The sequence below is a fragment of the Vigna unguiculata genome, chromosome 3 (genome assembly GCF_037176805.1).
Source record: "Vigna unguiculata cultivar grain cowpea cultivar isolate G323 ecotype 2 chromosome 3, ASM3717680v1, whole genome shotgun sequence".
Lineage (NCBI taxonomy): Eukaryota > Viridiplantae > Streptophyta > Magnoliopsida > Fabales > Fabaceae > Vigna > Vigna unguiculata.
Window position 1 is genome coordinate 54,192,035 of NC_140794.1, and position 15,468 is coordinate 54,207,502.

The 15,468-nt window shown below is 32.3% G+C and overlaps 1 protein-coding gene across 4 annotated transcripts; it reads right to left on the reverse strand.

Annotated features, from left to right (window-relative positions):
- Positions 1-974: 974 nt before the first annotated feature.
- On the reverse strand, positions 975-11,300 carry LOC114178061 (oxysterol-binding protein-related protein 2A-like). Of its 4 annotated transcripts, XM_028063746.2 has the most exons (12): positions 9,548-9,619; positions 9,307-9,393; positions 8,026-8,385; positions 6,357-6,453; positions 5,091-5,518; positions 4,198-4,353; positions 3,635-3,802; positions 3,352-3,492; positions 2,897-3,124; positions 2,669-2,782; positions 1,698-1,888; positions 975-1,556 (listed from the first exon to the last, which is right to left on the reverse strand). In XM_028063746.2, exons 1-11 carry the CDS (start codon positions 9,602-9,604, stop codon positions 1,709-1,711), a joined length of 2,016 nt encoding a protein of 671 aa, XP_027919547.1. In that variant the 5' UTR covers positions 9,605-9,619; the 3' UTR covers positions 975-1,556; positions 1,698-1,708. The 4 variants fall into 4 exon arrangements, 3 of the variants coding, with proteins under 3 accessions (XP_027919547.1, XP_085527300.1, XP_027919546.1); XM_085671174.1 differs by lacking the exons at positions 9,307-9,393; positions 9,548-9,619 and adding an exon at positions 10,220-11,259 and having other exon boundaries at positions 8,026-8,388; XM_028063745.2 differs by lacking the exons at positions 9,307-9,393; positions 9,548-9,619 and adding an exon at positions 10,220-11,254.
- Between the last annotated feature and the right edge of the window lie 4,168 nt (positions 11,301-15,468).

Sequence of the window (15,468 nt, forward strand, 5' to 3'; positions counted from 1 at the left end):
GGTTCAAGGTATACAAAAAATAATACAAAGTTTAACAAGTATAATCAAATTTCAAGGACAGAGTTAATATAGACTTAGTTATGAATAGGCTGAGCAGTATAGGAAAAGACAGCTTCATGAGTTACAGCTTGACTATTATTGTATCACTCATATAGTTAAAGATATATCAATTGTATTGGTTAGGATGATAAAATGTATGTATATGTATATGAAGTGAGTCATTGGTAGGTATAAGCTAACAACAACATAAGGAGGAGGGATTACATGGTTGGGAATGATTGATTAGATATGTAGGACTAAAACAGATTATAGACATCATTTCTTTGGAACAGTACAGCAGTCACACTAGTATAATTTTATGTTGCCTGAACTGGAATTAGTTGATGGTAGATGTTTTAACAAGAATCTTGAAAGTTTTGCTTTGTGACCAAAATAGGATAGAGAAATCTAAGTTTTTGATGTGGTAAAAAGATTAGGATTTTAAATTGAAGTGGTACCTCCATCTAGACATTCTTTGCAAATATTTTAATATTTTGTAACACTACTCAATATATTTATATACATGTTTTTGCTAATAAAACAATTTAAAGATTAAAGAATTAGTTCATTTGACTCAATTTTATTAAATTAAAATATTATATTTAAACACATGTAAAAGATTGGATTAGGACATTACAAATATATAAATAATAAATAAATAAATAGCTTACAATTGAATGACTTTATAAATAAAAGAACTATCCCATCAACATAAAGTCCTATTCAACCAAGTGCTCACAGAACCTGATTTATTTTGTAGATGCTTAGATCAGGTGTATAAAAATAGTTGCTTGTTTGGTCCATTAGCCTTGCCCTCTGTTGGGACCCCTTTTCATTCGCATGCACTTATGCGATGTAAAGATTTTAACGTGAAACATAGTAGTGAAACACTTTAAGGGAGATATAACGACTCTTTCATTTATTAATTAATTAGAAAATCAAAACAAATACGAAATAAATTGATTATCTTTCGGCTAAATCAGTAACTATAACAGGATCAACATAGAGGATCTTACATAAGCTAATAACACCCCAAATAATTACATAACTAGCAAAATTTAAGAAATAGAAACTGACAATCTAGACAAACTAATCAAGCAAGTGTTACTAAGCTGAAAACTTTGCTCAGATATATTCTCATCTAGTTGAAGTAACAGCCTCTGTTTGATATTCTCAGTACAGTGCTTTCTGCTGAAAAGCTGTGTACGTGTAATGCTAGGTCCATTAGGCTAATTACAAATTTCACCAGCCGCAGGCGATTAAAATCATTTAAGTTCGGAGAGTAACTCTCAGATGGAATCGGTTGATGTTAATATGTTATCCCTATCCTTGTTTTTGTTATTGAAGTGGTGTGTGTGACACAAGGGCAATCCCCTACCAGAACTGCAAAGAGCCTCGTTTCCGAAGGTTCCCAAAGGCTACCATCCCTTCCATTCAGTAAAATAATTTGCTGCCATGCAAGAAGGTTCAAGGAAACCCTCCACACACAATTTTGCATTCATTATTATCATCGTTATCTGCAACACAGCAACCGTATTAGCTGTCATCTCCAAAGGAACTTTTTTTGAAGACCTATGATATGTCCCTCTCATGCATGCAAGGTAGAAGCTGTTTTATAGATATTATCAAACATGCTTTGGAACAGATGCAAATATTACCTGAACTAAAATCAAGATGCACCTAAAGGATCAAAATTTCCTTCATAAACATCACCAAAGATATTTGGGCATTCGTTCCATCTTCCTAGAGCTCTCGCTTCCCAATACCCGCCAATATATCGAAACGTACCGTTTTCACCTTCTCTGCGGAACCACCTAGGTTGCCATCCATTTTCTTGCATTTTCCTTGACTGCATGAAGTTAACCAACCACATCAAACGATTCAATGACCATCAGCTATAATAAAAGTTAACCAACCAAAATGCACACCACTTATACTAAACCGACTATCGAGACACAAGCAGAGTTGTACGCTTACTTATATTTTAAGTTACACTTAATGCTTCTATAAAGTTAAAAGTTATTATTACTAAAAAAAACTGGTGTAAGTTAATAATTATAGATACAAATATGCGTACTTACCTTTTTAAGATTACATTAACTAGTTAACATACTTTCAAAAATAAGTAATGCATGTTAACAAAATTCACAAAAACTACACAACCTAATTACCAAACAATCCTCCAAATATGAAGATTACATAAACATAATTTTAATCTTTGTAAATATAATCCAATTTATTCTTATTTATTAAAAAAATTATTGACATCATTACTATAATTTTCTTTCAAAAATGATAAGTATCACGAAGTGCCACACGCATCTAGCCATCATTTCAATTATACTATTCCGAAATAGTTTATGACGTGTGATGTGTCTAAATACATATCAATAAATAATGATTGAAATAATTTTAGAAAAGATTATTTATAATATTAAAAAGTAACAATAGAAATTGGAAGATTTTTAAAACCAAAATTGGTTATTTTACCCAAGTAATTACTATGTTTAGCTTACACAGTTGAGAAATTCAGAAACACCTGGTCAAACAAGGACACCAAATAAAAGGTGAGGCAAAAGAAAAAATAGAATGCACGTTTGTCGAAGAAAGCGTTAGAGTTTAAACATACCATTCTTTGCCTCTTTTCCAACCTTTGTTTTTCAATATTAGCCTTCTCGTATTCCCCATCCTCTAGATGCCGCTGATCTGGTCTCAGCCTGGAATCCGTGGGTGGAAGCTTCTCCTTTAATCCGTGATCAAATACCCGGGATCAGAAAAGGCTATAACAAACCATTAGAGATGCATAAGAAGAAAAAGGAAAAGGTGCATCGAATAATGATTAAATACATCATTATACCTTTAGCCCAGGAGTAAGCTCATTCAGTGTGATTGCAAATGATGTCAGATTGTACCGGGTGAGATTAGAAGGTGGCTTAGTCCTTTTCCACAACAAGTTTGCCTCTGACAAAGTGGAATCTTTTGGCTTCACATTCGCTTCACCGTTAACATAATACATGCTGTCATCCCACTTGCCAAACAATGTAGCAACCTTTTTTCCCGTTACATCTTCAACAAAGCCATGCACCTAATTAGACATACAGCACATTATAATGAACAATTCGTTAGGTGAAAAGCACACGGAAGATAAGATCCCTTCAGATATTTTGGGCGGGACAGAAAGACAGAAAATAAAAAATACAGACTATACAAACTAAACCTATGAACAGGCTGGGTTAGCAAGTAAACGAGAAACAATATATCAGACTTCAAAAGACAAAGCAGCTCTACTAAATATAACTAGAACACTCCTACCTGGTGAGGATTTCGATCAAGAATCGCCTGTTCTTTGAACTTAAGTCTGCACGAATATTGGCGATTGCCACGGATGTCCATGTTTCCATGATGATCGCAATATATTTTCCCAAGGATGAGATTATAAATTGTTGTCGTGACCTAGGTGAAACAAAAACATTTATAACAACTATTTATAATTTAATGTAAATATATTATAATGTGAAGCTTAGAAAGCCAAGTCACTAGCAGCACTAGCCAGTACAAATAATCAATGTAAACAGAGTCATTTCACGATTTACACCTTGCTCCACTGAAATATTTCACCGTCATCAAACTCCAGGGTCAGAACACCCACTGGGTCAAGCTGAATTGACCTTCCCCAAAATTTTGACCGAATGTTACTGTCTGCCCAAAACTTCCATCCTCTACCTTGACAGTGGCAGGCAACTACAGTTGGATGGTGACTCACCTGTTTCACACGTAATCAGTTGTTTGAGAAAACAGTAAATACTGGCGGGTAAATTGACTCACCTGCACACTGTATAGGACCACTATCTTTTGGGCCAATAATAATTTAAACAGTTTTACCCCACTAAAAGAATGAAATAACATTAGCTTGACAAAACCATTGTTCAGTTAGCAAGTTGCATGCCACCAGTTAAAACATCCTCTTCAGTTTCGTCCCATTTCTTACTTGGAAATACATTTATTGGAATTTTTATCTTTATAAAGTAAAGGTTGAGTCATATATATTGAAACCAAAACTAGAATGTATCACATTTTTAGCCCAAGTAAAATGCACAGCAACATAGCAGCCTATATCTCGGCCAATTATCGGCATCATCAAATTTCAAAGTAACTAACCTTTTCCGAAAAGAAACGAACTCCTTTGTCAGGATAATCAGCTTCATAAGTTTCCCCTAACAATGGATTAAAGGGTTTACAATGACGACCTTCGGATGATGCATATCCAGAAACAGCAAAGGCAGCAACATGCAAAGCCCGAAGGAGACCGTTTCCCTGAAAATAGAACTCTAAGGGTTGAACTGCTACATATATTCAATAGCATTAAATAATGTCATCTCCCAAGTGAATAATTAAATGTTGCCAAATGATTATTAACACAAATCTCCCGGTCAATTACTTGGATTCATCTGAGAAGAGAGCAGTATATATAAAGCAAATGCACCAGTTGCCAATGAGGCAATTGATATAAACTATTTATTTCATGACAAAAAACAAATTTGTATGAAATCATTGAGGTAGTTTTATTTCAAAGTAACTCAGGAATTTAAATTGAGTCATGTAGATATTATCATTCCCCTTCCCCCTCTCTCCCTTTAACTGCGGGGAAATGAAATTGACCAAATAGTAAAACTCCTGTAGCCAATTCAAACAAACAACAAATTAGACAAGTTTGGCAATTATTTTCCCCTTGAAACGATAACTTTTACATATAGTTGCACTGGTCATTGGAAACTCACTAATTTAACAGCATGAAGCAAACCTTTCAAGAAAATTAGACATCAATCTATCAATATTACCAGTCAAATGTTGAAGGACACTACATAGTATAGTATGGTATAGACATTCCATTCCTTACTAATATCGAGACAACAAATATCCTAGGGAAATTCATCGATCAAATAGACCGATAAAACAATAAAAGGTCATGTACCAAAACTGGTTTGAAATTTGTCATGTTTACGGTGCAAGATAAAAAAATAGCCCATTCAAGAGAAAGAGGTATAGCTTACCGCTTTTCCGTACTCATAAGCTCTATCCAGAAGAAAGGAGTACTCCAAGTCCTCAAAACATTTCTGAAGAGATGAAATTGGCTCATTAAAGTATACAGGAAGACACACTCGTGTGAGATCTTTGCCCACGTTGTCTTTGATAATTGACCAAAGACTAACGCCCTTTTCCTTCTCAACAGGATCTGGAAGCTTCTTTCGCCTTGCTATCTGAGGGTACCCAAAATCATTGACCGTCTCCCGAACATGACTGTTCTCCAAATCAATGGACCCAGACCTGCTCATTGGATCCAAAGCTCCTGTGGACCCACACCTAAAACTAAGTTCTGTAAAATACTCTTTAGTGTCATAATATGAGATTTCATCTTCATCTGACACTTCCTCCATCTCCTGTTTCTCAATATCATCCGATGATTCAGTGGTACTGCATTCTGAAAATCAAAAGTATGTGTGAAAAATATATATCAAAGGTTGTAGAAAGGTTCATTGTAATCATATTTACCGAAACATATATATACTTCTGCAATTATCAGAAGGCCTTTTATATGATCAGCAGAGACAATAATAAACAAGAATATACTAGTTTGTCTATTTCTCTGCTTTATAATGGATTACAAAATTTGAAATAAATATGTCCATCAAGTTCATTACAAATTGGTACAATATAACGAGATTCATAAATATCATATTTTTTCCATCACATACACCAGGTGCATGGGTTAAAAGTATTAAACACGCCCTCTTAAATGCTTTCAATACTTACTAACGAAAACAATAAACGGTTTGATTCATAACTATTTTCTTTATATTAATTTAAAAAAAGATGTATTAATTTAACCAAAAAACTTTATAACCCCAAAAATAATTATCTAAACATAAAATACACAAGAAATCATAGTCAATCAATTGGACTTTTGAATGATAACTTCATGCCAATTTGAATCTACAAGCTAGTTAAAATATTGAAGAATCAATGTGTCGAGTTCAAAGGCAAACAGCATGAAGAAAGTTTCAAATTAGAAAAATAGAAAATATAGATTCACGTTCTAATGACATATAACAAAATACTTTCCATAATTCAAAAATTAGTTTGTAAGCAATATTCTTCATGACCACACATCACAAAACTCTAGGTCCCTACTATCACTATCGAGAAAACGAAGATTCTAAAATATGAATGCTGGAACATGCTAACTACATGAAATTTGAAAGAGAAAGATCGCAGCATATGTATAGATTATAATTAGAAGCATAAACATAACGTAATACCGCTATATTTTCCATGTCCTAAACTTGAAAATCCATTCTTCGTTAATTGGTATTCACTGTCATGCAAGGCAGAGGCCTCAGGTTCAATATTAGCAGCCTGTCCATGATCAATAACAAAAGACTAGTTCAGTAAGTCATATACAGAGGAATAAAACCTTGCACATCTTGAAACTAAACACATGCTGACATACAGAAAAGATAGCGAGTAGACTTCAAATATATAGCTAGGAAGAAGGAAAACGTGAACGGGGTATGCAAATCACAATCAGTTATGAGAGTCATGGTTCATCACACATATATAAGTTTGGGTGCAGGAGATGATCAGCAAACAATGCCATCAAAGAAAGTTACTGGTGACAAGACTATTGGAAAAACCAATAAATCAGCCAAAATTCATGACCAAATGAACCAAACACATCGTGTGGTATAACGTATGCAATCAGACCTAGTTCTTGTTTCTACCAAAAAACAACAATGCTCATTTCTTGGATTTTTGTTTTACAAAAATTGTAAGGTGAAATGATGAGGCAGTACTAACTTCCTAGTGCAATAGTAAAGTTGTGTCTTGGTGGTCAATTGGTCACGAGTTCAACTCGGAAAACGGTCTCTTTTTATATGTAAAAATAAGGTTGTGTACAATAACTCTCTTTATACTTTCCCATGATGAGAAGTCTTTTGGCAGCGGGGTACATTAGTTTATTGTAGTGTGAAATTGTCTCTCTTTGTATTCTTATTATAGGAGTCATTATCAGATGAAAATTGTAAATCTTTACTAGGAAATATATAAATTTTAATTTCCAATTTTGATTTGTGTTATATATGCACACATTAATAGTGTATCCTATCATAAGAAGATAGAGCCATACATCACTAGAGTATATGCCCACCTGTTTTACAAACTCAGAATAAGTACAACAATAATGTGATGTAATAATGCACTATTACAGTCAATTCAATAACCAGCGGTCCCCAAAAAAAAAAAAAACAAATACACCAATAATTTTAGAGAGAATAAATCTAGTGAAATTAAAACTAGTCAAAGGTATATATGGGTATTAGGCAAGAACAAAAATAAGGAGAAGTGTTTTATAGAACTTTCACCATTTGGTGGACGCATGGCAAGAAATAAATAAATAAACTACTGAATTTAATTACAGCATTAGTCAAATTAGTACAAATTTGGGGAGCTAAAATCGAAAGTTGAAATAACAAAGTTTAAAACAGTGAAAGCTCAAGCATAAGAAATAAATATCTCGTTACATTAAAGAAAAAGTATTTTGGAATGGCTATCACAATTAAACTTTTACTGTGCAAGTAATTTCGGTGAATGTTTTTGTCAAGCTGGCTCAGTAATACAGTGTTGATCCACCCAACCCAAGACCTCACCACCACAGAACTTTAATATATATATATATATATATATATATATATATATATATATATATATATATATATATATATATGTATGTATGTATGTGTGTGTGTGTGTACAAATCATAATGAATCGTTTTACGGTAATACAACTCATAATTTAGAGGATTAGCATAGGCTATTCCACCAAATTTGAGATGTGTGAGGAGTAAACTTATACGTAACAGTGGTTCAAGCTTTAAAATAAACTGTCAGGAGAATTCCAAAGGTAAAGCACACAGGTGAGTAATGAAATTACCTCCAGCTGCCTTATTGTATCAAGCAAATTCCTTCGTTCTTGACATAGTATATGAAGTTGCTCTTGTAGTTCAGAGAACTCGGCAAACATAATTTGCTCGCACTCTTTGACAAGGCTCTCACTGCTACCCTCTTCAAGTAAGCGTTTCTTAAGCCTTTCGGTTGATACAGATATATGATTCGGTGCGAGGGAGAGATGGTCGCTGAGTGGTCGAAGTGGATATAATTCTCGGGTTGAAACCAAAGCTTGAATCCACGCCACACGGTCCTTCCTTGAATCAGTTCTTAGATGGAGAGTTTTTGTTGCTGTGAATATATAGAACCGTCTATCGTCCGACTTGCTCTCTCTGAATGACGAGATCTGCTTAGGATTCATACAGGATAACTTAAATTTCAAATCCCCGAAGAAGCACCACTATTTACCCAATTTTCTTTTCTATTTAAAATAAAAGACAGAAAATATAACACAAACAGTAAAATCTAATGACGTATAACAAATTGAGGTTTCAAATATTTCTAAATTCATATACAATGTTTGCAGTACAACGAAACATTGCAGCAACAGCAGCTATCAACAACCAGAACAGCGAGGAAGACTGATTATTATTAGACATGTCCCCATGAGAAACACAAGTGGGGAAGAGAGCCCACCTTGAGAAGACAAATTAAGTTTATACAGAAAGCTTGAAAACGAAATTACCTCACTGGGGCATCACGGCATGATGCTACTATTACTAGACTAGAATGATTTGAGATAGAAGGTAATGATGTAAAAAAACAAAAACTTACTGTCTCCAACTTCCTTTTGTTTTTCCCTTTTATCCGGGGAGAAGAAGAGTGGTTCTTGAATATTGTTGACCTTAAACAGTAGCAGCACCCTTTTTAAAAGATTAAAAAAAAAGACATTATATAATGAACTGGACGATGCCCCACCACCATGGTGGCAAGTCCCACGTAAACATATTTCTGTTGACAAAGACAAAAGAGGAACCTTTCCATATGTTTTCACTTTTTTAATTTTCTAACGATATATAAAAGAGAAAAAACTAATAACTGAAATTGCTTTTCGGTTTTTCTCCCTCTTAAAGCAAGGTCGAAGCTTTACAGTTTACAAGGAACCTCACACCCGGAAGACACACAGAGTACGAGATCCCTAATTACACATCTCTTTAGATCACCCCACTGTTAATTTTTTTTCTCTCATCAAGTAGAAAGAGTCTTCAACTTAAACCCTTATATTAAAAGAGAAAACAAAAAAAAATATCCGTCCTTGTCATTTTACCTTTGAAGGGCAAAACCAATGCAAGTTGCTGCTAGATTCCAGTTTCCAGATTGGTGTTATTTTCTTTAGACTTTTCACTCTGGTGAGCTAAAATGGGAAGAGATAAAAAAGGGGTTGGAGTTTGCAGAAAGATGGCATCGCAATGAAAAAGTGCGAAGTGAAGGAAGTGATGATAGAATAGTGCAAGTGAGGAAGAAGCAGTGAAATCTTAAGACAGCTGCAGAAGCAGATTGATTCCAACCAATGTGAACGAAGGGAAGGCAGAGAGATGCATGACGTGACCGCAAGTTAATGCCATAGGGCTAATCGTAGGCTATCCCTACCCTCCTCGGCCACCTGTTGATGTGACCCACTACACATTAACAACCAGTTAAAACTGTAAAACAGGAATTAAAAAGTTGCATTGCATTGCAACTTAGAATTTGGAAAGGAGACCAGATGAGAGAGAAAGAAAGGCAATTGAAAAAAAATAAAAGCCTAATAGAAACCCGCGGGTTTCCATGTTATTGCTCGGGCATCCGAGCTTCTTTCAGGTTTTCTTCCACCTTTTTACACTGCCACAAGAATAATCTAAATCTGAAGCGGCTTTGATAATTTTCATGGTCGGAAATCAATGAGGTGAAATCATCGCATCCAATAAAAAAAACAAATAAGAAAAGTTTATTCTACGTATTTGTAGGAATTTTATTTTATTTTTGAAACAAAAAGAAAGAAAGAACGTTGCCTCTACAGGAAAGTTGCAGGTAGCGCCAAAAACAGTGAACACGACACTGCCAAAGCGAGACCGAGACCTGACCCACACTATATCGAGTGATTCAGATCAGCACGAAAGATAAACCTAAGTAAATTTCCATAATCATAACGGAAACAAATAATTAAAAAAATTGATAATGAAAATTAAACAATCATATACCTTGAGATGCACTACGGCAGAGGAAGAGGACGAAGGAGGTTTGTGACTCTTGCGCCGTAAGGTAGCGGCATCTCTGGCAAGACGGTTAGCGGTGACTTCTCCGATGAGGCGCACCTCGTCCACTGGAGAGAGGAGGTTGAGATTTTCCGGCCAGCAGATCTTGGCATAGGAGAGGACGCCATTGCGGAGGAGGAACCAGCGGGATCTCCATCCCTTACCGTAATTGGTCCACTTGTAGAGAACTCCGGCTACTGTGGCCTCGGATCCCCGCCGTGCAATGCCGTCAGATCCACCTGCCGGGAGACTCCTCGTCCTGGACAACGCGGCAGCCTCGGGTTCAGGAGAGTCGCTCCCGATCCCTGGACTTTCCAGCGAGATGCAGCACAAAGGGTGCATTTCCTTCACGCGCATTTTCAAGCCTTCTCTCTCCCTGTTACTCTTTCTCTCTTTGGTTTCTTATTCACTTGTTCATTGGAACAGAAAGTGCATTTGAAAACTACAAGAGCTGAATAATAATTTAGGGTTCTTTAAAAATGAAAGAGAGAAAGGTAAGGTAAGGTATGAAGAGCTCTGAAACTGAGAAAGAAGCAGATCGATGAAGGAGGATTAATTAATAGCCAGGGATGTGGAATGAGAAAAGATGCATTCATTAAATATAAGAAAATGAAGATAATGTTTATTTAATTCAATAGTAATAAACAATTAATAAAAGGGGTTTGTTTCAGAAAAAAAAAAAAAAGTGAGTGAGTATGAGGTTTGGGTTGTTGCAATCAGAAGTGAATGAATAGAAAGAAGAATGAGAGAGATATAGAGACAGAGCAATGCAATAAAGGAGTGGGTGGAACAGTAATAAAAGAGAATTAAGTGGTTTTTTTCGTTAACTTTGAAAGAAACTTGTTGCAGCGTGAGACGAGTGAAGACCAGTGAAGCGAAGAACCAGGTTTCAGTTTGAGTCTGCTTCTCCATCCGCACTCCATTGTTCTTTTCTTTATTGTTATTCGTTATCGCGAGATAGAGAAGTGGGAGAGTTATCACGAGTGGATTGGGGCGTCAAAATATCGGAAAAATATCGTGTTTGAAGCGTAGTTTGAAGGAAGGGAAGGGGGAGGGAGACAGGGTGGCAGTTGACGACGATGAGTGGAAACTGGGGCGCGTTATAAATGCTATTTACTCCGTAATCATGAAGTTTTCATCTTTCAAAGTTTTCCTTTCTCTTTTGTGAGTGTGTTTTTGATTTTCCCTTCAAAAATCTTATTTCAGTGTTATTCATATCACCAAAGAACAATCTGTGTTATAATGTGTTCCGTATCCCTTGCAGTGAAAGCGTGTTGAATGTGTAACACGAATCCTCGATCTCTATGAGTGTAAGTGTCTTGATTTTTTTGCAAAGCTTTTACAACAATGGGAGAAGAAAGACAAAAATAAATTAGTCTTAACACTTAATTTTCTAAGATTGGGTCAACAAGTGTGGAAAGGACATTGATTACAAAATAATTGCATGAACAGATTCTACTTTACATCATAACAAAAATGCTAACATTTTTTTATACAAGAATTTAGTTTTAATTTCTTAGATGTTGCCTCATAAATGTTTTAGTAATATTTTTTTAACTATATTAATTATATATATTTTTTCAGTGGTGTTCCTTTACTTCAATATTTTATTTATATTCAATGGTCAATTTAAAATAAAATATTTATTTTAATTGAAGAATAATATTAAAGGTATTCAAGAAATTTAGTCCTTTCGAAGATTTAAAAGAACAAAATTCAAGTATAATTTTTGAATTATTTTATTACTGTCTTTTAGTTAAAAAAATATGTCTATCAAAATTATTCGGTTAATAATCAATGATCGATCTGAATTTTATGTAATAAACACGGTATACTTATTACTAATTATTGTTCTGGCAGGTTTATTTGTGTTTATTTACTTAAAAAAATTTATTCTTAATAAAATAAAAAATTAGTAATTTGTATGTATTTGACACACTATTTTTAAAATTAAGTAGCTTTCAATTTATTTTAATAAGAAAATTTTATCTATTTTTCAATAAATATATTTTAAAATTATTTATTTCAAAATGAACACACTGATCCTGTATTCCACTATTCCACTCATTTTAATTTTGAAATTGAAAAGATTAAGGAAATAAAATAATCCCAGAGAGTCCTTTAAAACTAGTAAATAAGCTAGTTAGAAAATATAAATTAGTTAAGTAAATTAAAATATTTATTACCAACTATTAAACTAGTTGTAAGGGGCTAAAAAACTGACTGATAACATAAATGAGATAAAGAAATTGAAACACATTTAATCATTTAACTATAATTCAAAATTTAGTAGTTTATTATATATATTTTTCCAAATGATAAATGATTTTAAATTTAGTTTTTTTTTATTTTCTTTCATATTAAAACAAGATAATAATAATTTGATTCATTAATTTTAATTTAAAATTATTTAACAAATTAGTTAATGTGCATAAATTTGTTTAAAATAATATTATATTATTATTCACTTCTGTTCATGATAAAAAATATAAAATATCAACTTTTATTAATTATTAAAATAAAATATATTTATACATATTAATTCTAAAATAAATATTTTTTATAATTTTATCACACATAAATTTTTTATTGAAGATGAGACTAATTGAGTTTAAAAATATTTACAAAATTTAAAATTAAAATAAGAAGATGAGATATATAAATAAAGGGTAAAAGTAATAAAAATTATGTGCAAGGGTAAAAGTAATAAAAATTATGTGCACTAAATTAACAACTACAAATAATTACAAAAAAAAAAATATTTATTAATAGTTACAAATGAAAAAAATTGGTAATATAATTTTGATGATGTTATAAATAAATTATATTTGTAGAGAGTAAATACTAAAAGAGAGTATTATGGGCTTTTAAACATCTGGAAGATAAATGATAAACTTTAAATAAACTAATTAACAAGAAGAAGGAAAAAAAAAAGATTAAGAGCTTATAACTTCAAAAGCTGCTTAAAAGTAATATATTTCAAAAAGACATTAAGTTAGTAAAACATGTCCTTCCTCAAACATTTTTATTTTAGTAAAAGAAGCTTCTTTAAACCTATCAAACAAAGTAGAAGTTTTTTGAAATGTTATCCAGCAATAGACAGTATTCCAAATAACTTAGTGATAAAAAAAAAAGTAAAAATAGCTTATGAGCATACAGTTATGCATTCGTGTTTTTAATCTATAGCATTGTTTTCTAGAAGAAAAAAAAAATATTTGAAGAAGAAAAACTTATTGACATAGAATCACCATATTTTAAAATTTTAATATTTTTATTTTGTGATAAAATCTGATATATATATATATATATATATATATATATATATATATATATATATATATTTCATTATTTTGTTGTTAAAATAATTATTAACTTATATTATTATAATAATAATTTTCTAACTCCATATAAATAAAGAATTTACGGATAAAGTTAACATTTAATGTCGTCTAACAGACAATCTTTTAACAAAAACACTAAAATTGTTCAACAAATTATTGCAATCTGCAATCTTAGGAAGACATATCTTTCTACTTCTATTTATATGTTTTTAAAGAGACTTTTATGTTTGTTTTTCATACCATTCATACAATATTTTCAGAGTATCATTGACTTTATGTCAACAACTTGTAGGATCACATTTAATATGCATGTTGAAGGATATACCTTTCTCTTAAGCTTACTTTACATTTCTAACATCACTGCAACGAATATACAAACTTTGATTATTTGTGCTTTTATTGATACCATCTTTGAGAACTGAGAACTAATTGTCTCTAAAATGAAGGTCATTACATTTTCATTTTTCTCAAACATGTCTTATGATATCCTTGTTAATGTCATATATTATGTCTTTTTATCATTTGTATCCAATGTTTCATTAGACTTAATTTGTGTTCTTGTGTTATATAATTTATCCAATAACAAAATAAATTAAAATGAGAACTTAAAACCAAATTCCGAATTATTTATAAACCTAAATTTATGACAATCTAATTATTTTAATAGTTTGAATAAAAGACTTAAATAACATTTTGAATAAAAAATTTAAATCTAAAGACAAATGGAGCATAATCAAAACTTATTCTCCTACTATATTTAATTTGAAGATAAAAAAAGTCGACATCCATATAATAATACTTTTTTAAAAAACAAATGTTATGGAGCAAGAATCAAACACATGGTAATGTACAGAACACAAATTTTACTCGGCAAGAAAAAGAGGCAAGGGAATTGGTATATGAATTTGATTGGAGTGTTGCAATGAGGTGTGAGGTGTCTCTGACAATGACTGCAATTCATGACATAACGTCTCATAGAATTAACCAATACTAATAAGAACACACAAAGTTACTATATAATAGCATAGTAGAAGAGAGTGACATAAGATTAGGAATTTAGGATTTACATTTATCTACCATCTTTCATCTTTGTCTGTCATGGCTATTCTTTTCTCTCGTGCCCACCTTCACATGTGACTCTTCTTCCATTTCTCTGCTTTCCTTTCTCTTCCTTTCCTCTGTTCGAGGTGTTCTTCACATCTTTCATTGTAAAAAGCAAACACACAAAATCTACGCTCAACCATGTAAACTTGGCACATGCCACCGATTTCATTTGCGATTCTTTCTAATTTTTCATTCATTCATGTTTTCTTTTATACATTTTATGTAAAGAAAACAAATAAAGTGGTATTAAAAATAAAACAAAAAGACGAAATGTAATAGATTTTATGTGTATGGGAAAAATTTAAGAAAAAAAAAAACACGGTCAATAGTTTCTTATGAAAGTTAATTACACTTTTTGTTCGATCCGTTGAGTATCTGACAATCAACTGTAAGAAATAACTATTTTGAATGACAGACTTTAATAGCATCGAAATGTTCACTTTCTGTTCAGTGTGGAAATTAAAATATATAGAATCTCTACTTTTCCTTTTCTCTTTCCCTTTATTTATGTGCACAACTAAATGAAGATATTTTCAATCTCCTTTTTCACCTCTTCAATGTCATGAACCAGGAATCATTTGGTGTTGAAGGAGAGTAGTGATGTAATAATCAATATATATTTATAATTTAACAAAAAAGGAAACGCTTTCTTGATTTTTTTGTAAGTTACAGTTAGTTTTCGTTTATGAATAACAATAATAAACCGATAGAAGTGGACTATAAGTTTTATTTAATTTTATAAAATTGATA